General features: G+C 43.1%; 1 protein-coding gene across 1 annotated transcript in view; it reads left to right on the top strand.

The window, feature by feature from the left end:
• The window catches only part of LOC119977505 (prolylcarboxypeptidase (angiotensinase C)), a 39,247-nt gene that overhangs the window by 3,725 nt on the left and 10,653 nt on the right, over positions 1-24,869 (top strand). The window contains exons 2-5 of the mRNA XM_038818541.1: positions 7,640-7,780; positions 15,126-15,227; positions 19,060-19,241; positions 22,394-22,551. Of these exons, the coding sequence (XP_038674469.1) occupies positions 7,640-7,780; positions 15,126-15,227; positions 19,060-19,241; positions 22,394-22,551 (583 nt within the window). The remainder of the gene's footprint in view (positions 1-7,639; positions 7,781-15,125; positions 15,228-19,059; positions 19,242-22,393; positions 22,552-24,869) is intronic.

Raw genomic sequence — 24,869 nt, 5'->3', positions numbered from 1 at the left:
GTGAAAATCAATGTTTAGGGCCTTCATGAAACGTTTGCAAGCATCCTTGGAACGGAGCTTTGGGCGTCTTACTGATCTCACAGCTCCGGCTACATCATCAGCAATACAGAAAATGAATGCTTGGGTGTCTGTCCATTTTCCATCCAGAGAAGGTGCCTGAACCAGTTAAGTTGCTTCTGCCTGAGTGTCAACATACATGACAGATTTGCTTTTGTGAGAACTGCTATATTTGTGATTTTGTCCTTCCATGAGATGCCCACAATGCGCTGCAAACAGTGAAGATGGAGATTTGTTGAGCTTCATTTCTTGACAGCTGTAAAGCATCCATGTTGCACAGCGATATATAAGGTGCTGAAAACACAGGCCTCTTAATCTTGCATCTTGGTCCCAAGAGTCAACTTGATGTTATTCCATGCACATTTCATGAGTTGACCAAAGATGATAATTTCTTCCCCTTTGCGCGTATCATGTTCTGCAACTAGAGAAAGATTGTTTGTTATTGTGGGCCTCAGGTAGCAGAATTTGCTAATCACTTCCAACTGGGTGTTATTTAGTGATCAAGTGCAGAGACATACCTTGTCACATAATCATAGCTGTTTTGAGATTAGCAGGATGGGAAAACATGTTACAGCATTGGAGAGACAATTTTTGAGTCTTTGAGCTGAGTTTCAGTGTGTGACTAGTGTGGCATTATCATCATCCATACTAACAAATCAAGCTAATATTTTTCATTTAACAGGCTGACTCAAGAAACAACAAAGTATTTTTTTCACATTTATACAAGTCTTAATTCTTACTGCCCGTAGCAAGAGCCAGTCCACCTTGAAAACTTACACTGGTTTATTGAGAAGGCTACAGTATTACACCCTTCATTTGCTGGATGTGGGCAGATGGCAATGGGTTGTCATTGTGTCCTTCAAAATGTCCTTTTAATTCAAAAGTCTTGCACTGACCAGCCTCAAAAATGGTGCATGACGATAGTGTTTGGGTTTTAATTTTACTTCCAAATTGTGAGTCTCCCGATAAGATTGTCAGATTTGGCATGTCTGATTTAAATGCGAACTGAAGAACCAAAGTCTGTTGCCGACTTTATTGATGAGTGTTTTTTGTACTCGTAGCAGTTAATACTAAGTTGAAATTATATATAGTAGGACAATGAGGGCCATACCTTCATACTGGCTCAATGGACACAGTTGGGTTATGCAGACTGTTAGCGTTTGGTTACAATAGCTTAAGTAATGAAGCAAGAATAATCAACACCTCTGTCATAATAGATTGAAAGAGTTGAATCCTACAGGTATGTCATAAGTTTTGCTTTCCAGTTGATGCAAAGTGACTTGAGATTGATATCATCATGAAACAGTGGACCAGGTATGACTCCGGAATTTAGAACTAATTTTGAGAAGATTGTTTAATTGAAAGTTGGAGGGTATAAAATTGGAAAATGTGGGGAGTCTTGTTGAGGCTTTTCTAGCCAGTCCATCCTTTGAGAGATTTTGTCGGCAGGATGTTCCCAAACCTTTGGCCTTGTACACCAACACTCTACATGCTCAGGGCACCCTTTCTTATTATCTGACAATACAGCAAAGCCTATGAAGAGCTATTTAACACAATAATTTTCTTGTTATGATTTTTGCTGCCCAAATGGAAAAGATGTGATCTACCAATCTGCCTTTCCATGGCAGTGTCTCTGAATCTGACGTCATTTGTTTTTCTTACTCTTCGACCTTCATTAATACATTGATATTTCATAGATAGTGCGTGCCCTCTGCCCTAAGCAAGTAAAACACAATGGTATTGATACCCAGCTATCTTGTCTAAGATTTATGGACACTAGTTTTTTCCCTATCTCTATTTAGGTCGCTGAAATTCTACCAATATGTTATCTTTTGGTTGTCATGCACCTCACTTTGCTTGAATTTCTGTTGCAGTTTGTCTTTGTTACCGTTTTAGGTCAATAAAACAGACCACAGTCTCTCACCATGTCACTGTTCAACCACTTCAACCAGGATATCATAAGCGGGGTTAAAATAAACTTCAGTGTAAGCATTATTGTATCAATATTAGTAAAAAATCTAATTTACAATCAATTAGTCATAGTATTCAAATTAGATCTTGTTAAATAGATAGAAAATCTTAAGTATGGATTTCTTTGATTCCACAAAAAAATGTTACGAATCAGATACCAAGCAATTAAATTCCTGAATTCTTTTCTAAGCTGCCATTCATAAATCAAAAAGTGCTACAACACCAAAAAAAACCCAATCAAATCAGTGAAAGTTTAACTTTCTTATTGGCCGTTTTCCTTTGCTCTAATGATGTTGTAAATGCTACTTCTAATTCAATACGTGAAACATACACCTATACAGACTACACAATTTCAGAAAAACTCACTTCAATATCAATAGAAAATTCATAATTTAGTGTTTGGAAGGTTTTCAAGAAGTTTCCCCAACAAGACTCGTGTTTCTTTCTGGATCCTTGGCTTGACATAATTATTTCACCTGGGAATGTCCAGTCGCTGTGCACTAATTCTGTATCTGATAATAATTATGATTTTGGCTTACTGTATAGTCTTGATATTAAAGCAAAGGAGAATTGGGTGAGATGTATAATGGGAGATCAATCTGGCTTAGAATGAATAACTCAGTTAAAATTACTTCTGAGGTAGAGGGCAAATGCAAGATTGTTTGGAGTGGATGACCACAATAGCTTGAGTCATGTAATTATGTAGTTATACCAGAAATTCAGGCAGAGTGTAGATGCGTGAGAGTCAAAAGCAAACATCTTATACAAGCCTGGGGGCCCTGGTAACGGCGCCGTGGCCGCTCCCTCCTACGAGGTATACCACGAGTCTGGTGGTGGCGGCTACCCTCAAGATTTGGGGGCAGTGGAGGCGACATAGGGGAGAAGTGGGGGGCTCGATGGAGGCTCCGTTAAGGGGGAACCATCGGTTCGTCCCGGGGAACATTGATGGGGGATTCCAGGGTTGGCACAGAGCGGGCATCAGACAGCTGAGGGACCTGTTCATTGATGGGAGGTTTGCGAGCCTGGGGGTGTTGGAGGAGAAATTTGGGCTCCCCCTGGGGAACATGTTCAGGTATCTGCAGGTAAAGGCGTTTGCTAGGCGGCAGGTGGAGGGCTTCCCTTCGCTCCCCGCGAGGGGGGTGAGCGACAGGGTGCTTTCGGGGGTCTGGGTCGGAGAGGGGAAGATATCTGATATCTACAAGGTAATGCAGGAGGTGGAGGACGTGTCAGTAGAGGAGCTGAAAGCTAAGTGGGTGGGGGAACTGGGGGAACAGATCGAAGACGGGACATGACTGATGCCCTGGAGAGGGTTAATTCTTCCACCTCATGTGCGCGGCTTAGCCTCATCCAATTCAAGGTGCTGCACCGGGCCCACATGTCCGGGTCTAGGATGAGTAGGTTCTTTGGGGGCGAAGACAGGTGTGTCAGGTGTTCGGGGAGTCCAGCGAACCATGCCCATATGTTCTGGGCATGCTCGGCACTGGAGGAGTTCTGGAAGGGGGTGGTGAGGACGGTGTCGAGGGTGGTAGGATCCAGGGTCAAGCCAGGCTGGGGACTCACGATATTTGGGGTTGGGGTGGAGCCGGGAGTGCAGGAGGCGAAAGAGGCCGGCGTGCTGGCCTTTGCGTCCCTAGTAGCCCGGCGGAGGATCTTGCTACAATGGAAGGATGCGAGGCCCCCAAGCGTGGAGACCTGGATCAATGACATGGCGGGTTTTATTAAGCTAGAGAAGGTCAAATTCGCCCTGAGAGGATTGGTACAAGGGTTCTTTAGGCGGTGGCAACCTTTCCTCGACTTTCTGGCTGAACGATAGGGTACTGGGACAGCAGCAGCAGCAACCCGGGGGGGAGAGGGGAAAAAAAGGGGGGGGGGAAGGGAAAGGGAAGGGGGGGGGGAAGGGAAGGGAAGGGGGGGGGGAAGGGAAGGGAAGGGGGGGAAGGGAAGGGAAGGGGGGGGAAGGGAAGGGGGGGGGGAAGGAAGGGGGGGAAGGGAAGGGGGAAGGGAAGGGGGGGGGGAAGGGAAGGGGGGGGAAGGGAAGGGGGGGGAAGGAAGGGGGGGGAAGGGACGGAGGGAGAGGGGGGGGAGGGGGGGGGGAAGGAGGGGAAAGGGGGGAGAGAAAGGGGGGGAAGTGGGGGGGGGTGACGATGACTGTTTGCTTATTTAATTTAATTTATTTTTAAGTTCGCTTGTTGTTCACTGGGTTTGGGGGGGGGGGGTGGGGGGGATGTGAACATGCGTTGATACGGTCTTGGGGGTGTTACAGTTATATGGGGTTATTTTGTTGCATTTCATTGTTTGTTGTCATATTTTCTGTAAAAAATTCCAATAAAAATTATTTTAAAAAAAAGCAAACATCTTGGTAGAGTTCCAGTGAACTAAATAGAGATAGGAGGAAATAATAATGTCCATGGATCTTAGCCAAGATAGCTGGGCATCATTACCATTGTGTTTACTTACATAGGTAGGCACTAGCATTGAGATGTCAATGTACTAATAAGAGTCAAAGAGTAAGAAAAATATCTCCAGCTTGGCAGGACCAAAACATATGAACATGGTTCGTGGGCCTCTCTACATTGCTCACAGACATCCGGCACCTTTCGAACAGCTGGCTTATCCTTGATTTTGTGAGGTGTGCCCTGAATACTGCCTTCAGCTGTATCAGCCCCAACCATCATACACAAAGCCAAGGCATTCACCCTCCACAGCACCTCACACCACAGTCCTCTTCTAGCGCCACCCCCAGCTCTTCCTCCCACTTTGCCTAATCCCCCAAGGACTCCAGAATCCTCCCGCGAATCGCCAAGACAACCCCTTTTCAGCCCACCCCTCTGACAGCACTGCCTCCAAAAACGAGGAGGCCGGTGCTATCTGGAAGGTAGGGAAAACCTTCCACGCAAAGTCCGAACCTACATATACCTAAACCTTCCCCCCGTGCCAACCATACATCTCTTCAGCTCCTCTAAACTCGCAAATTGCTCCCCTAGGAACAAGTCCTTAATTTCCTTGATCTCCTTTCTTCTCTACCATACCCGAAACTCGCATCCATCTTTCCCGGCTCGAACCCATGATTCAGCCTAATTGACATCCCCCTGATCCAGCCCCCAGCTTAAGTGTTGTTGAAGTGCCTCCAAATCTTCAACATAGCCACCAACCGGACTCACCGAGTACTTTCCAGGGACCATCAGGAGTGGCGCCGTGCCAGCGCCCGCAACCCGACCCCCTACAAGAGCCCGCTTCCGTTCTTACCCACAGAGTCACCCCTTGCTCAGCCCCGCACCTCTCTGCATCATTCACCGCCCAATAGTGCAACAGAAAGTTTGGGAGGCTAACCCCCCTGCCTGCCATCCCCTTTGCAGGACGACCTCCTAATCCTAGCCACTCCCCCCCCCCCCCCCCCCCCCCCCAACCCCCAAATGAACGAGGAGATCAGCCATTCAACCCCCATGAAGAAGAGACTTGGGCAAAAAGACTGGCAGACATTGAAATAAAACAGGAATCACATGCAAAAACCTGCATTTAACTGCCGGCGCGCGGCCCCACCAACGACCATAGGGAGATTGTTCCACCTTAGCAAATCGGCAAATCTCCACCAAACTAGTGAAATTGAACTTCCGAAGCCCTACCCAGTCCGGGCCACCTGCATCCCCTAAAGTGAGTCACTGCCAAGCGGAATGACAGTCCCCCTATCCCCGTTCCTACGACCAGCAGGGATACTAAAAAATACTCACTTTTCCCGAAATTAAATTTATACCCTGAAAATGTCCTGAATCTCTGGAGCAGTTCCATTATACTCCCCACTGACGTGCTCAGTTCTGAAATATACAACAGCAGATCATTGCCATACAGGGATCCCCTATGTTCCACGCCCCTTACCTATCCCCTTTACAACCACGGCTCCTCAGCACAATGGCTTCAATGCCATGTTCCAATCCCCCCCCCCCCCCCCCCCCCCCCCCCCCCCCCCCCCAACTATCAACTCATGATCCAGAATGGCACACAACACCCTCTTCACAAACCTCGCATCGTCCCAGTTGGGGCCATACATGCTCGCCAGTACCACAAAACTCCCCTCTAGCACACCCACCACTATCACATACCTGCCCCCCTGATCTGCTACCGCCTTCTCCATCTCAGACTTACCCTCTTGCCGACTAATACCGCTGCCCCCCGATGTCCCCCTTCATGAATGCCTCTGCCGCCTCCACCATCACGAAATAGAAATCCCTCAAGTTGTGCGTCACTCTCATCTTCGCAGGGTGGACCACTCCAAAGCTCATAACGTTGCTGTTCAGTACCGCCTTCACCCGTTTGAAGGCCGCCTGCCTCTCGCCAACTCCGCCTTCAAGCCTTGGCATATTTGTTAACCAACAGCTTCCCACTTCACCTTCGTCTTTGCTTCGCCCAATTCAGGACCTTCGCCTTCACATGAAACTTATGGAAGCAAATTATGATCGGTGGCTCATTTTCATTCGACTTTGGCCTGAATGACTGATGTGCCCTGTCCAACTCATATCGGGAGGGTTCTTCCTCCTCCCTCAACACCTCTGCCAGCATCTTTGCAAAATACTGGGTTGGCTTCGACCTTCCACACTCTGGGGCAGGCTGCCTTGATGTGTTCTCCTGGTCTTCCACCTTAGCTGTGAGCTCTTTGTTGGCCTCCACCACCCTCTGCAGCTCCTCACCCATCGAGGTGAACTAGTCACTGTGCTGCGACAGAGCCTCCTCCACCCACTTCAGTTCTTTTGTTGCTCCCGCAACATCTTCATCACTGCAGTCTTTACTGAGACACTCACCTCCTCCATCCACTCTTTCATCGCAGCCATCATCTCCCTCCACAGCACCTCAATGTGCTTGGTGAATAGCATTCACCTTGGTCAGAGTTTCCACTGTGAGGTGAACCCAGCGATTCAACCTCCACCAACTCACTCGATAGCGGACCTTCTTTACAGTGCCCTTCTCTGGGTCTTCGACATTTCACACCTTCCTTTTGACTTCCCACACCAGCTCATTCAAAAACTGCCCCTGAAACCAGGCATTAAGGTCCAAAAAGCAGAGCGTCGAGCAAGAGCCACCTAATGTGTGACCTCCATCTACATGCTGCCACCGGAAGTCCCAACTGAAACAATTTAATCTTTATCGCTGCACCTTTTTATATTTATTCTTTTATAGTTTTCCTATTGATCTTTGCCTTGCTTACCTCAATGGCCACTTCCAGTAAAGCATTCCATGTTCCAATAATTATGTGAGAAAAATTCTGATAACCTTTCCCCTTCATTCTTGTGATAATGCTGATTTTGTGTTATAATATGCTATGTGTGTATTTTTTAAATTTTGGGACAGTTATGTGATATATTTATTTCATACATTTGCTGTATTACAATGATGGATGAATTACTGTTGCATTTATGCTACAAAAGGACCAATGAAACCATCAGGAACTGCACTCCGGATTTCAAACACTATGGAGAATCTATTAGCCCAAACATTGTTTGATGTCATTAGTGTACTTTTTAAATTTACATTTATATGCAGACAAAAATATATATACATATCAGTAGTATAGTTAGCTAAATTATACTTTGACTAAATATGAAAATTATAATTTTCACAGGTTGATCACTTTGGATTTGCTGAAGATGCCACATTCAACCAAAGATATCTGATGGCAGACAAATATTGGAATCACAATGGAGGCCCCATTCTTTTCTATACAGGAAATGAAGGAGACATCACATGGTTCTGTAACAATACAGTAAGACCAATTTACGTTCCAAATTTTCTTTCTCTTTTGTTTCTGTCCTTAAATCATTGACTTTTGTTGCCATAGTTGTGTTGTGCGTCTCTACCCCTCCCCCCACCCCCCCTCTCCTCCAATATGACCATTCTTCATTTATGAGCTAACCTGGGGAAGGGGTGGTGGGTGGGGAGAGGAAGGTAGAATTTCAGTTGAGTCCAATTCTTTCCTCGCCAGAAGTTAATTTGCATACTTTCCAGGAGAGATTACTGTTTAGCAATCAGGAAACATGGCTACTTTTTGTCACTAGTAGTTTTATCTTACTATAGATTTGATACTATTATATAATGAAATTGGAGCTATTAAAATGTTAAAGTGTTGGTAGTGCTGAGTTTATAATTAATTTTTTCCAACCTAGAATATCTAAACAATTTTATGCTCATTTTGTGAGCTGGAAGGGGTGATATGAAGGCACCCAGGTGTACCAAGGATGCAGAGAATATTATAAAATTGGGCGGGTTCTTTGATAGGCACACACACCGATTTTCTGGTATTGACTGAGTTGGTGCAATCTTCATAGGTTCAGGTCCAGGGATGTCATCCCTGGAAGTGCTTTCTTGTATGCAACAACGATGCTGTGAATTGATTTTATTTATTTATTTTTTTAAATTTAGAGTACCCAATTAATTTTTTCCAATTAAGGGGCAATTTAGCATGGTCAATCCACACCCACGCAAACATGGGAAGAATGTACAAACTCCACACGGACAGTGACCCAGAGCCGGGATCAAACTTGGGACCTCGGTGCCTTGAGACAGCAATGCTAACCACTGCGCTACCGTGCTGCCCTGAGAATTGCTTTTATCACTCTATAAGTCTGCTAAAGAACTTGCAGGTCATAATAATAATAATAATCTTTATTGTCACAAGTAGGCTTGCATTAACACCGCAATGAAGTTACTGTGAAAATCCCCTAGTCACCACATTCCGGCACCTGTTTGGGTACACAGAGGGAGAATTCAGAATGTCCAAATTATCTAACCGCATGTTAGGAACCTGTGGGAGGAAACCGGAGCACCCGGTAGAAACCCACACAGACACAGGGAGAATGTGCAGACTCTGCACAGACAGTGACCCTGGCGCTGCAAAGCAACAATGCTAACCACTGTGTTACCATGCCGCCCAATAGAATGTTAATCATTTGATTGTAATACCATACTTGGAAGATTACAGCAGCTTGCAAAATATTATAATATACTGACAAGAGTTATTTATTTACTATGGAGCTATGTTAACAAAAACACTCCATTTGGAACATTCAAAACTTTATTTTCAAAATGTTTAAAACGTTTTAAACCACAGTTTACAATAAGTGAATTGCTTGTTTGCAGGAATCTTCTTAGAATATTAGATCATCCACACTTATTTTTAACGCTAATGGACTAAGCTGTGATTTCTCTTTTTTCATGCTTTCAGTTTTTAGTTTCCTGCAATTGTTCTCCTCTGCTTCCTCTTGGGCTTTTACTTCCTCATCAGGATTATGATTTTTCTTGATATGTTAGCCATTTGGTTTTCTACTTACTCTATTTGTGCTTTCACTTTTGCATTTGTTATATTTGATCAGATTTTCATTTTTCTTGCTAGTATTCGGTTGTCATTAAGATTGCAGGTGCATAATCGCTTCTCGGCCTTTTGGCTAAGATTGAGCGTAGATTGAGCCTTTTGGCTCAGATCTGGTATGTCTCCTTTATGGGGACCATAAATTGGATTCAATTTGAATTGTTTTTTGGAGCAGGCAAAGAGCTGGATTAGGGGTTCGCCTCTGTCCACACTCTGAGCCCTGGCTGTGTAACTAAGATAAAGTAATAAAAAAAAAGATTGCAGGTGCATAATGGCACACACACAAGACGATGCAGAGTTAAGGCTGAGCAGAAAAAGATTAGGCTTTACTCAAAAGCTTTCAATATTGCACCTGGTCCCAGTAGGCAACCTGTTCCAGCTGCAGCAGTAAGATGCTGTGCTGCATTTCTAAACTGCAATTGTTCAACCCTAATTAGAAATCCAAAGCAACCTTCTTTTGTTATTTGTCTCACAGCATGTTCCTCTCACCTTTCTGTCTTCTAAATCTAACCAATGAGATTTAATACAATGCAATATTATTTTTTTAGTTGAATGTAACCCCTCTCTGACAAGTATTGCTACTTGCCCTGCTTACTCCTTCTTCATATATCACAGCCAAGCTTTGTAGGTTTATTCTCCACTCCTCTCACTTCATTAGTCAGGCTTCTGGTTATTCCTGTGAAGTTTATTTTCTACCTACTCCTCAGCACTTCCAATTCACTCATTCTGTCCCCTGTATTCATGTGAACAGAAGTTAGGTTAAACTTCTCAAATCAATATTTAATGTTCACTAGCTTTTCTTTAGCTGGCGATAGTTCTGCATCCTGCTTTCCCACCTTGCAATTTAGTGTCAGCCTGATTTCTGCCTAGTTCATTAATTTTCTTTGCACAATTGGGGTTTACAATGAAATCCTAGAGATACCGGGCTGGATTCTCTGGTCTCCCAGCCGCGTGTTTCTCGGCAGCGCACTAGATTGGATTGGATTTGATTTATTATCACGTGTACCGAGGTACAGTGAAAAGTATTGTTCAGCGTGCAATCCAGACAGATCTTTCCATACATGAAAGAAACATCGGACATCTATGAATACACAATGTAAATACATAGGCACAGACATCGGGTGAAGCATACATAGTGTAGTACTGCTCAGTAAAGAAGATGTGTGAAGAAATCAGTTTAGACCATAAGAGGGTCATTCAGGAGTCTAGTATCAGCGGTTTTTGAACCTGTTAGTGCATGTTCTCAGACTTTTGTATCTCGTGCACAACGGAAGAAGTTGGAAGAGAGAATAACCCGGGTGGGAGGGGTCTTTGATTATGCTGCCCGCTTTCCCAAGGCAGCAGGAGGTGTAGATAGAGTCAATGGATGGGAGGTGGGTTCGCGTGATGGACTGGGCTGTGTTCATGGTTCTCTGTAGTTTCTTACGATCTTGAGCAGAGTAGTTTACCAGGTTGTGATGCAGCCAGATAGGACACTTTCTATGGTGCATCTGTAAAAATCGGTAAGAGTCAATGTGGACATGCTGAATTTCCTTTATTTCCTGAGGAAGTATAGGTGCTGTTGGTTTTTTTTTAAAAACTTGAAATACGCAATTAATTTTTTCCAATTAAAGGGCAATTTAGAGTGGCCAATGCACCCAACCTTCACATCTTTTGAGTTGTGGGGGTGAAACCCACGCAAACACGGGGATAATATGCAAACTCCACATGGACAGTGACCCAGAGCCGGGATCGCACCTGGGACCGCGGTGCTGTGAAGCAGCAATGCTAACCACTGCGCCACCATGCTGCCCACTGTTGTGCTTTTTTTGTCATAGTGTCAACATGGGTGGACAAGTGCAGGTTTTTGGTGATGCGCACATTCAGGAATTTGAAGCTGTCAACCATCTACACTTCGGCACCAATGATGCAGACAGAGGTGTGCACAATACTTTGCTTCCTGAAGTCAATGAACAGCTCTTTAGTTTTGCTGACGTTGAGGGAGAGATTGCTGTCATTATACGACACCACTAGGTTCTCTATCTTTCTCCTGCACTCTGACTCATTGTTGTTTGAGATCTGACTCACTACAGTCATGTCATCAGCAAACTTGTAGATGGAGTTGGAGCAAAATATTCCAACAGTTGTGTGTATATAGGGAGTATAGTAGAGAGCTAAGTACGCAGCCTTGCGGGGCCCCGGTATTGAGGACTATCGTGGAGGAGGTGTTGTTATTTATCCTTACTGATTGTGACCTATGGGTCAGGAAGCTGAGTATCCAGTTGCAGAGGGAGGAGCCAAGTCCTAGGTTTTGAAGTTTTTGTATGAGCTTGGCTGGGATTATGGTGTTGAAGGCGGAGCTGTAATCAATGAATTTCAGTCTGACGTCGGAGTCCTTGCTGCCGAGATGCTCCAGGGATTAGTGTAGGGCCAGAGAGAAGATGTCTGCTGTGGACCAGTTGTGGCTGTATGTGAATTGCAGTGGATCAGGGTATTCTAGGAGTATGGAGTTGCTGTGCCTCAAGACCAACTCCTCAAAGCACTTCATAATGATCGATGTCAAGGCCACCAGATGGTAGTCGTTGAGGCATGTTGCCTGGTTCTTCTTTGGCACCAGTATGATGGTGGCCTTCTTGAAGCAGATGGGCACCTTGGAATGGCGTAAGGAGAGGTTGAGGATGTCTGTGAACACACCCATCTGTTGGTCTATGCAAGATCTGAGTGCACAACCAGGGGCTCCATCAGGACCCGTTGTTCCGAGGGTTCACTTTCAAGAAGGCCGATCTGACTATGGAGGCTGTGATGGTAGGTATGGTGTGTCCGAGGCTGCTGGGATAGTTGGCAATGGTTTGATGGTTTCCTGCTCAAACTGAGCACAGAATGGATCGAGTTCATTGTGGATTTCTTGCCTGTCTTGAATACCTCAGACCTGACCTTCAATAGGGAGTGAATCTCCCAATTCACCCATGGTTTCCAATCGGAGAATGTACATCCTACCTTCTTTCTACACACTTGCTGATGAGGTCTGTGTCAGTGGTGGCATATCACTTTGGTTGGCCGATGAGTTCTTGAATATGGATCAGTCCACTGACTCCAAGCAGTCGCGTAGGAGCACTTCTGTTGCCTCGGACCAGTATTGCATGACTTTCTTAACCGGATTCTCCCACTTAAGATTCTGCTTGTATGTCCAATTTTCCGAAGTGCGGATGGGGGATGTATTGATATGCGCCCTCAATGTTTGTGTAGCAGTGGTCGAGGATGTTGACGCACCGGTGGAACAGGAGATGTGTTGGTGGAATTTTGGCAGTGTATTCTTGAGGTTAGCCTGGATGAAGTCCCTGGCCATGATGAACAAGGCCTCTGGGTATTCTGTTTCACTATTATTTATACAATTCATCAAGCGCTTTCTTCATTTTCGCCTGGGATGGGATGTAGACCGCCATGATAATGGCAGAAATGAGCTCCTGTGGAAGGTAGTATGGGCGGTTATTTCAAGTCCGTGGAGCGGTAGTTTGCCAGGGTCGCCACGTCCAAGCACCAGGAGGAGTTGATGAGGAGGCAAATCCCTGCACCCTTCACTTTGCCTGATGACGCGGTGCAGTCCGCCCGATGAATCGAGAAGCCTTCAGTTTGTATGGCACAGTCCGGTGAGGCAGGGGTGAGCCATGTCTCCGCGAAACAGAGCACACATCAGTCTCTTACCTCCCTCTGAGAGATAAGTCTAACGTTAAACTCATCCAGATTGTTTTTGATCTCTTGGATGTTTGCCAGGAGTATGGGGGGGGAGAGGAGTTGTGAAACTATGTTGTTTTAGTCTCACTTGCAGACCACCGCATTTCCCTTGCTTCATCAGTCAGCGACTGCTTCTGCTTGGTCCTGGTCACTGGCGGCAGGATTCTCTGCTTCTGCCACTGTCATTGGGACCCCACACTGCTGGGAAACCCACGAGCGGGTGCGCTGCCGGCAGGAACAGAGAATCCCAATGGCCGGAGAATTCTGGCCACCATCTCTTTAAGACTTCTGTGACCTTATAGTGGTGCTATTTTAGTTGGATAAGATGTCCCACTTCATTTTATGTTGTGTCTTTCTTGAACAGTTTTTTTCCTTCTGCTATTGTTACATGTCTCAAAAGCATTAAAAAAAAATAACATTCATCAGTTGAGTGTATATTTTACACTGCAAATGACTGGTGATAAACAGCTTTCTTCGATACTCTGCAACACCACATTTTGGACAATAAACATACCTTCAGGTTTCTTTATTGATTCAATAAGTCTGTTCTTTTTCAGGGGGGAGTAGTGGGGTTGTTAATCATGTGTTTCTATCCCTCCATGTCCTTGCTCCCCTCTCTTTCTAGTCTGATCCAGCTCTGTGACCATCTCTCTTGCTTTCTCTGTTTTTCTGACTCCAGCCGTGTACATTTCCACTCGTTCCCCTCACCATCTCCCACCCCTCCCAATTGATGACCATGCCTTCAGTCACCTAGGTCCCACACTCTGGAATTCTTGCCCATCCTTCAACCTCTTTCTCTTCCTTTAAGTCTCCATTAACCCACTTACTTGGCTAAGCTTCTGGTCACGCCTCCTAACCTCTCGTTCTTTGGCTGGTGTCTGTTTTCCTCATGCCTCAGTGAACTATTGTGGAATGTTTTTCTATGTTAACTGTGCCTTATAATGCACGTTGTTGTTCTTCTGTTGAATAGGAGTATCACCTCATAGATGTGTGCGGAGCTGTACCCTATTTGTACAGAACTAATGGTATTTATCAAATCAGACAGCTATGGGAACAAAGCCTTGGCAAACCCATTGCTGAGTAGAGGTCATAGAATTTGGGTATTGGAATGCGTTGCTTTGGGTTTTCCTTGTCATGAGTAGAAATATCAGAGAAAGCTAGAAAGAAAGTTGGATGACACTGGAAATACACAACTTGTTATTTATTCTTTAAGGAGTTAATGTTTCAGTTATATTCCCTCATCAGAACTTAAGAAAGGAAAACATAAAAAAAAATATTAGTAAGGTTAAGACCGGGGGGGGGGGGGGGGAGCAGGAAGGAGAAATAATTGATACCCCTATCGTAGGTTGAATAACCTGCTAATTGCTTAATAGCAAACTGTTAAATGATATAAAAGTTCTGTAAGACAGGTCATTAAAAACCAAAAATGTGTTAGATTACTTTAAAGGATAAAATAAACATGTTAGCTGATCCCTGATCACCTGGTGTTTGTGGGATCGTGCTGTGGTAAATTAGCTTCTGCATTTATTTTGTAAAACAGTGTTAAATTTGCTTAGGGAATACTTTCCTTCCTTCTTTTGGTTCTCATTTGCATTTTATTTTTGTTCTTGTCCCACTTTCCTTATTTCTTTCACTCCTTTATTCACTCTTGCTGGTTGGCTTCATTTTTTAATGCATTTTCTTTGTCTCTTTTCATTTTCTTGCTTTTCCTTTCTTGTTTCTAATTTACTTCTCTCTTATTCAATTGACCAGCTGGTTCAGTTAAATATGTTTTTGTTGTCCTTGTTGCCTTCCATGGCTAAAGTATTAATGGTAGTTTACAGCAACTGACAGAACATTATCCAGACAAGTTCCAGTGCAAGCATATGGCGTCCTTAAAAGGATCAGTGCCTCAGGTGGCGATCTTTCCTCATTTCCATTCCTCCCCAACCCAACCTTCTGACAAACAAAAGTGATTGGTGGCACATCCTAGCTCTATTTTTTTATAATCAGTGTTGATATCATGGCTTTTTAATGTATAATTATTTTTCAGGGTTTTATGTGGGAGATATCTAAGGAACTGGAAGCCATGTTGGTATTTGCTGAGCACCGCTATTATGGAGAGTCCATGCCTTTTGGGGACAAATCATTCAGCGTAAGTTTTGAAAGCACATCTTCCAAACTTAACTTTTTGTCTGGTCTATCTCAGAGACAAATGTTTTGCTCTCTCCAACACTGTCTTCTGATCTTGCTACAAACCTGACCACAGAAAAATCATGCTATGTCAAGGCAATAAAGGTTTAGTAGCACTACTGTTGTAACACTCAAAGTTATGCCATTGGATCGATACAGTGTAATGAAATCTTCTGCTGAGGATATTCAAACCTAGATTTTTCAATATTTTGATATGGACTGGGGCAATGCATTTAAAATAAATACTATAAATAATTTACCCCTTGTGTTGAAAATAATATTTACCAAGTAATCTGGGATTTAGATATCAGAGGATGGGGATCTTAAATAGTTAATATTTCTTTTTGGGAAAAAATATTTTTTGGATTAACTATTTAGTTTTTAAAAATAAATTTAGAGTGCCCAATTCATTTTTTCCAATTAAGGGGCAATTTAGCGTGGTCAATCCACCTAACATGCACATCTTTGTGTTGTGGGGGTGAAACCCACGAAAACACGGGGAGAATGTGCAAACTCCACACGAACAGTGACCCAGAGTCGGGATCGAACCTGGGACCTTGGCGCCGTGAGACAGCAGTGCTAACCACTGCACACCGTGCTGCCCGATTAACTATTCAGTTCACCAACTATTTCATAGAGCCTCATCCATGCATTTAGCTTGGCGAAGTTCCTGAGCACAATAGACTGAGGGAGCAGAATAGTCAGTGGCCATTGCCTATTTGTGAAGTGCTTTGAGATGATTCTTTTACAGTAATAATAATCTTTATTATTGTCACAAGTAGGCTAACATTGACATTGCAATGAAGCCACTATGAAAATCCCCTAGCCGCTACACTCTGGCGCCTGTTCAGGCACACTAAGGGAGAATTCAGTATGTCCAATTCACCTAACAAGCGTGTCTTTCATATGAGTCCATGTTGTGGTTTTTTAGGCTCAATTCTGAAGTCTGGAATCACATCTTGTTACGATCCCTGTCGAAACCATTAATGTTTAAAGAGAAATTTGAAATCCTTGTTATTTACTGATAGAATGAAGATTCCATTTTAAACAAATGAATTTTAATGTACAAGAATCAAACAAAGTAAACACAACTACATAAATATTGTCTCAGGTGACTACATATAGTTTACCTTGAAAAGCATATTGAACACAATCACATATACTTTTGACTAGAATTCTCAAATTGGTCTCTTTTGTTTTTCTTATGACTTCCTCCAGAAAGTCTTTGGCTACTTATCAGGTTCTTGAAGGTTATCCACTTTCTTGGGACTAATTTCAGACTTTTCCACAGCTCCCTTGTAAAGTCTGGGAGTTTTCAGCTCAAGCTTGAACTTTATTCGATTTTTGTGCATTGAACTTTAACAGAAAATTAGGAATACTACTGGTTTCCAATTGCTCTATTCTCCTGGTCCACAAATGATGTGGACAAATTATTACCAAATTATTTTCCTCTGCCTTCAAACTCAGGGCTTACACACAAACCTGTTTTTTTCCAGTTCCAACTCCAAAATCTTTGGCTTTTCCAAGCTGAACTGCTTGGTTTTGTGAGCAAGACACACAGGTAAACCCCATACAAAAGGTCAATTCCCTCTAACTTATCTCCATGACAACAGGGCATATCTAGGATATTCTAAACAGATATTTACATTAATTATCTTTTAGGTTTGAAACCAAACCTTTGATTTTGAGGTGCATATAAATAATTTGTACCTCTATAGAGTTAAGGATCCTCTCTTTCAGATTTGCTGGTTCCAGCAAGAAACTTCCTTATTTACAAACTGCCTTGAGCTTCTTTTCATCTGGGAACTGTATACGTAATTTAAATATTTTATTGAGGTAGGTGTCGATCACCTGGCTCTACAAATCTCAGAAATGGACCATCCATTATTTTAACTTTTCTCCCTTCTTATCTGGCCTCATTAACTCAACATAGGTCACCGTTTGAATTGCCACAACTTGTGGTGTTCTGGGAACTTAGAAAGTCCAGCACTTTAATTACCTTACTTGCACAAATGTAATCTTCCCAAAGCTAAAAATGACTTCTGAATTATAAGTATGAACCATGAAACTAGGTGGTTATGATAATTCAGTAGTTATAATTCAGTTGGGGCTCTGCCAGGTGTATTAAGTCCAAGTTAGTTCTTTGATCACCACCTGCTTTTTGTTATAAAATGGAAGAAAAACTCAACAAAAATAAAGGACTATGGAATAAAACGATATTTAAAATTATGCAGACAAGGAAAGGGAGAGATGTTGGAATTGATGACTGGTAATATGAAAAAAGGTGTGTAAAATATGGAAAAATGCTTCTTCAGTTTCTAAATATGGTTTACAATGTAGATTTTAGTCGTGCTCTGTCTTTTACATTTGGCTCAGTAATCAGTCTTTGTGTGCTTGTGAGGAAGGATGCAGCAACTCAAAATAGTTTGTCAGGAAGCATTGAAAGCTAAATTAGGCGAATGAAAAGGAACAAGGAAGGTAATTCTGTGTGTGATGGCCTGTTTATGGTGACAAATGTGCGTTGAATGTGCAGAAAATGCAACTGCTCCTACAGCTATAAACCTGAATTAATTATGTTTGAATTGATTCAATGAAACCCACCAGAAGAGGTATGTGGAGCAGGGCAGGTTTCACTGCCAAATTCCCACAGCCTCAAAAAGAGTTTCTTACTTCTTCTGCTCCTGCTCACAAGGCAATAAATTTTAAAATAACACAGAAGTGAATGAAATGAGAGGGAATGTGAAAGAGAGCAGGCATGTATGGGACAAGGGAATCCAGACGTGCAGTCAAACAAATGTTTGTGATTTTAGTTTTGATTTTGAAACTTCATATGCAGTGGAGAGGTAGTGGACTATGTGAGGGAAAACATGATGCGAGAGCACCGTGGTTATGAGCAGCCATGGGTGTTTCTTATCCTTTTTAACTCATTTTAGGATATTGGACAATTTAATGAAATGGGCGGTGGTAAATGATGAGCCTGGATTAGAGCTCTTAGTCCCTGTATAACTGACGTATATGACAAAGCAAGTGAATTCATAGGTCACAGACCATGAAAACAACTTGTAAAGTAACCCGGAAGAAACAGAAAATGATCATCAGGATTTGTATGCAAAAGTACCTTTTCCGCCCCAGTTTATTTAATCTGGCAAATGCTGCTTTTACCACCCTTATGAACTTTGTGACCTTAAGTAATAAGTACTTGGTTATATTTCTTGCGTTTTCAAAGAACCGCCCTGTGTTCAAAGTCATTTTCAGAGGATGATAGTAAAATAGTTCCACTGGAAACAGTTCAAATGCCCAATACAAGGGATGTGAAATCATGATCAGATGGAACCAGTGTTTTAATTCCTTCACCAATAAAGGCTTTAGCATATTTAATATTGATTGTTATGTGTGTATTTTGAAGTGGATATCTAACACATTAGAACTACATAGCGATCCTATCCTATTTACAATATTTATAGTCTGTTTTTATCTATACATTTGTTGCTTGTGCTGTCTTAGCTCTGGGATCAATACCATTAATACAGCATAAACAGGACAAAATCACAATGGTCTTCCAAGCCAATGGCAAGAAAATCCCACATTTCAGCTGTCTTCTGAAATTGTTTGATGCTGTGTGTGTGATAGATGTGGTAATTGTGAGCTCAATTTGTGTTGATACTGTTGAACTATTTATAAAAATGACTTTGTTTACAAAGACATATTTTGAAATATGTGCAGGTTATTAAGTAATGTCATGTCCACTTTCACGTGTCATTTGGAATTACATTTTAGGAATGTTTCTCTCCTAGAATCTTAAGAACTTGAACTACTTCACGTCTGAGCAGGCTTTGGCTGACTTTGCAGTTCTTATTCAGCATCTCAAACAGACCATCCATGGAGCTCAGACTAGTCCTGTTATTGCTATTGGTGGCTCCTATGGAGGAATGTTAGCAGCCTGGTTTAGGATGAAGTATCCAAACATTGTTGTTGGGTGAGTATTAGTTTGGGAGGGAAGGGAGACTATCAACAGGAGAAAAATCTTTCTTTTTTTTTTAACAATTAGGTACAATTTAAAATACCACTGAATGTTCAACTGTGTTTAAATGCACTATTTTAGAAGCAAAAGGAATTACTTCTGTTTTATACTCAATTTGGTCTTTGAAGATTTTTCTTTTAGTTCAGATGTTCCACTTTTAAAGCAATGAATCTGTTTAATAAGGTATGATTCTATGGTAGATCACTGAAGTTAAAGCATTATAAATTGTGTCTATATGTAGAGACAAAGGAAATCACAGATCAGTTAAAATAAAGAGTACACTTGAAATATATTCCATTTTGGATTCTAATCAATATTGTATAATTTATTTGTATAAGAAAACTGCAATTATGGGAAAAAACTGATATTTTGATGTATTAATTGACTATAATAAAATTCTTGGCTTAATATGTGGCATCAATTAGTCAAGTCCAACAGTGTTTGGATATAAAGTACCTAAAATAAAGACCAAAAATTTGCCACGAAATTTGCTAAACTTTGGTACAATCCCATGTATAGTATTATGGCTTGCTCTGATAACTGCTTGTGAAAATACATGGAAGTGTTGGTGTTAATTTAAAGGAAGAGACTGACGATAATGCCAGAGATAAAATCAAATGACTAGAAGTTAATGAAAGTAGCTGAAGAAAGATATCCTCCAAGCATTAATCATGAATATTATGTCGGTGGTAGATCTATATGGAATATACTCTAATGCCATTTTCTCTTTACCATAAAAAATGTTATTTTTCAAATATTTTTCTCATTCCCGTTAAATATCATAGTTAACCTTAATCTCTGCCTTTCATTGTTTTCTAAGTCACTTGTTAATTTGATCTATAAATAAAACTTTCTATCATAATGGTTATTTATGTAAATGTTGTGCAGTATGTAATCTAGCTGAAATGTTAAATGAAAGTGATGTGAAGTATCCAGATGGGTACTTTTCATAGAATTTACAGTGCAGATATATTTGCATATATAACCTGAATTAAAAATATGGGACAGGATTCTCCGTTCCGCCACGCCCGTTTTCTGGAGCACACCGCCCCCACCGGCAGCGGGATCCTCCATCTCACCAGTGTGAGGTTTCCCATTGTGGGCAGCCCTATGCCGTTGGGAAATCCCAGGGCATGGGTGTGCTGCCAGCGCAATGGAGAATCCTGCCAGCGGAGAATCCCACCTATGCAATATTTTATTGGCCCTGCAGTATTCTTTGCCATCCAAATGTTTTACACAGCAAATTCTAAGTCTGGGTGCAAATACAATGATCACGATTTTGCACCAGAGTTCTCCGGAAGCCTAAATGGCGGCATGACAGCTCAGTGGTTAGCACTGCTGCCTCAAAGCTCCAGGTACCTGGGTTCAATTTCGGTCTTTCTTGACTGTGTGTGTGGAGTTTGCACATTCTCTCTGTGTCTGCGTGGGTTTCCTCCCACAGTCCAAAGCTGTTCAGGTGAGGTGGATTGGCCATGATCGATTGCCGCTTAGTGTCCAAAGATGCATAGGTTACGTAGGGTTACAAGGATAGGGTTGGAGTATGGACCTGGGTGGGGTGCTTGGTGCCGATTTGATTGGCCGAATGGTCTCCTTCCACATTGTAGAAAATAAATATTGTGCGACTTGTAAAACGAGTATCCCGCCGGCGAGATCCTGGGCAGGATTCTCCGACCCCCGCCGAGCCGGAGAGTAGCCTGGGGGACAGTGTGAATCCCGCCCTGACACTCCAACGCTGGCTGCCGGATTCTCCAGCGTCGGTATTTCGGCGGGGGTGGAAATCGCACGCATTGTTCGGGGGCCATTGGCAGTGGCCCACTCCCCGGCATTTCTCCGTCCCACAATGGGCCGAGTGGCGGCACGTTTGCGGCGGGTCCCACCGGCATACATTACACCATGTCCATTCCGGCGGGTCCTGGCTCTGCGGGCTGCCTGTGGCGTCCTCGAGGCTGAGCGGGGGGATCTGGCCCCAGGAGGGCCCCCACGGTGGCCTGGCCCGCGATCGGGGACAACGATCCGCAGGCGGGCCTGTGCCGTGGGGGCACTCTTTCCCTCCGCGCCGGCCGGTGTAGTGGTCCGTCATGGCCGGCGCAGAGAAGAACCCCCGTGGGCATGCGCTGGGATGATGCCAGCGTACGCTGGTGCTCCCGCGCATGCGCCAACTTGCGGCAGCAGGTGGAGGGCCTTCGGCATCACACCAAGCCCTTCGGCGCTGCCTGGCGCAGCGCCAACCCCGCCTGTGCCAGCCTAGTCCCTGAAGGTGCGGAGGATTCCTCACCTTCTGGGCGGCCCAACACCGGAGTGGTTCACGCCACTCCTCGGCACCGGTACGGCCCGCCCCGCTGGTTAGGGGAGAATCCCGCCCCTCGTTTTGTGATTTCCCCCCCCCCCCCACCTTGCTGGTGACATAACAAAGTTCCTGCCCAGTGAGGTCGGGAACATCGTTTCAAGAAATTTAAACATTATTAGCAGGCTTTCCCACTGTCTTGTCCTCCCACATCTGGAATTCCCTCACGTCAGCAAGGTTTACAACTGCTTTTCAAAAGGGGGAACCAAGTGAAGGGAACCCGCTAGGGATGCACAGGGGTGGGGGCGGCGGGGAAGAGGACAGTACCCTAGGGAGCTCCATTGGAGGAGTCTTCTTTTGTGGGGGAGGGTTCATGATTTTTCTGTTGGAAGGGCGCCCTGATCTCAGGATTCCCATCTGCTGACTTTTCCTGGCCTCGCCCTGCCAGTATGACAGCATGGGCTATACCTTCAAATTCTTTCTGCCAAGAGGAATGGATTATCTCAGGTTTCCTCCCTCAGTCAGCACTCTGTGTACAGAATGGAAAATTTCGCCCAGTCTATTTGTGGACCTTGCGTTTGTTATTATTTTCAACTTTTTTTTATAATATTAGTTTGGCATGAAAATTGTGCTGTATGATTATTACTGTACTGTTGGTAAACATGATCATATAAAATTATTCCTACTGTTTTAACACCAGTATTAAAATAAACTCCTGACAAAATAAACTCCCGACAATCATTGTTAAAATAGTGGACAATTAGTATCCAATCATATTAAGTATTATTGTCCACTAATATTTGCATGTGTATTTGTATTGTAGAGCTCTTGCTGCTTCTGCTCCAATATGGCTGTTTGAAAATTTGACCGCATGTGGAGACTTCAACACTATTGTAACCAATGACTTCTTGAAGAGTGGGAAAGGTTGTTCTGAAAGCATCAGAAATTCTTGGGATGCAATAAATAAACTGTCATCCACAGGTACAAAAGCCTGGTCTGAGATTTAACGATAGTTGCGGTTTCTATTCATTATTAGTTTGAAGGTTTCTTATTAGATTAAAGTCTTACATGTCTTAAGAAAGTAACTTGGGGAGCTGATGAATTGCTACATTATATATGTCGGCCCATATAATGGCTCTGTCCATCCATGTAACTCACTGCAAAAATGTGGAAAAGAAGAATTCTCTTGGTGCTGCACAATACATGCCCCTGGAATGAGAGAAAAATAGGATTATCCTCTATTCATATACTTGTTCCTCTGCAAACATGCACCAATTAGCAGCTGTAATTTGATGTGAACAGATTGTTTCTTGTCATGTCATTGAGTACTCCTTTTAAGAATCTGAATCAGCCCAATTCCTGACTAATATAGCCTTATAAATGTAGACAATGCAATTTACCAGCTTCATCATGGTGGCACAGTGGTTAGCACTGTTGCCTCACAATGCCAGGGACCTGGGTTCAATTCCAGCCTTGGGTGATTGTCTGTGTGGAGTTTGCACATTTTCTCTGTGTCTGCATGGGTTTCCTCTGTGTGCTCATGTTTCCTTCCACAGTCCAAAGATGTGTAGGTTAGGTGCTTGGTCATGATAAATTGTCCCTAATGTCCAAAAATATTAGGTGGGGTGACTGAGTTATGGGGATAGGCTGGGGGAGTGAGCCTAGGTAGGGATGCGCTTTTGGATGATCGGTGCAGACTCAATGGGCCGAATGGCCTCCTTCAGCACTGTAGGGATTCTATGACTCTATGATCCCTGCCTAAGTTCTCAGGTAGTTGACAGCTTGCTCCCTACCCGGACCAATGCTACACTCTGGTAAGTGAGGAGGCAATACCAAATTTGCATGCTACCAGCTTCATGGCAATTGGCATGGCAGTTCAAGATTCACATACCCAATAAATGGTGGGGACCAATTTATGTCCCTATATTTCACTGTAATTTCAGAAACCCTAAGACAGGTATATCCAAACTTTATTCAAATTTTTAAAAATTATATATATTTTTTTGATTGTACTTTAAAAAAATTTAGAGTACCCAATTTATTTTTTTCCAATTAAGGGGCAACTTAGTGTGGTCACTCCACCTACCCTGCACATCTTTGGTTGTGGAGCGAAACCCACGCAAACACAGGGAGAATGTGCAATCTCCACACGGACAGTAACCCGGAGCTGGGATCGAATCTGGGATCTTGGTGCCATGAGGCTGCAGTGCTAACCACTGCGCCACCGTGCTGCCCCCAAATGTTTGTCTTTTTGGCTATTAGTTTTCAGTTGCCCCTGGACCTTATCGAAAAATATTACGACAGAAAACATTGACATCACAAAATACACTTTCATGTTCTACCCTTCCACGTTTTAAGTCACAGATTCAAAAATATATTACAGGGCCAGTGCCCCAAAATCTGGATGCAACCATCAACTGGCTACACTCTAAACTGGCACCCTGGGTAGCAATTTGAATAAATTCCTTTTATTTATTTTTCGTCCTATATTTTATGAGCAATAAATACATATTAGGCCTAGCATCCAAAATCCGTTAAATCCCAAGTCTGGCATACGTCCAATGCTGAGCTTCCCGGATACGGGGTCCAGTACTGTAGATGTAATTAGGTTCACACACATGTTTCCTTTCCATCTAAAGCTAATTTACAAATTGTTTAGAATTGATGTCATAATTTTCAGAATGGACTGCAGAATGTAAGTCACTCTGCTTCATGGGTCAGATATCCAGGGTGCTCAGCTGCATATGCAGCAGTTTGGGCAGCTCTGCCTAAAATCCTGTTAATTGATCATGAATACCACTTGTTTTTAATTTTGCCAAATCAAGTAATAAAATGTATTTTTCCTTAAATGAGGGAACACTGCATTACCCTCTTCGTTTAAAGTAATAATCTTTATTGCCACAAGTTGGCTTACATTAACATTGCAATGAAGTTACTGTGAAAAGCCCCTAGTCGCCACATTCCGGCTGCTGTTCGAGTACACAGACAGAGAAATCAGAATGTCCAAATTACCTAACAACACGTCTTTCGGGACTAGTGGGAGGAACCATAATACCCTGGTGTCCTTGTTGTGCTACATATGTCAACAGTTTAATAAATTAAGAGCTTCAGCATTATTTATTGGTCATGGGCTCTGCTTTTTGACCATTTTATCCACTAACTTTTTACGCGAACATGGTACAGTTTCCTTACAATGTGAAGGTATTGTAGTCGGCAAAATGACATTGTAAATGAAGTTGCAGGTGCTCTAGAGAATTATATTTTGATTTGGAAACTGTGTTTTGCCTTTAATCTGACCT

Source organism: Scyliorhinus canicula, chromosome 14 (genome assembly GCF_902713615.1).
Source record: "Scyliorhinus canicula chromosome 14, sScyCan1.1, whole genome shotgun sequence".
Taxonomy (NCBI): domain Eukaryota; kingdom Metazoa; phylum Chordata; class Chondrichthyes; order Carcharhiniformes; family Scyliorhinidae; genus Scyliorhinus; species Scyliorhinus canicula.
This window is presented reverse-complemented; position numbering and strand designations above follow the sequence as displayed.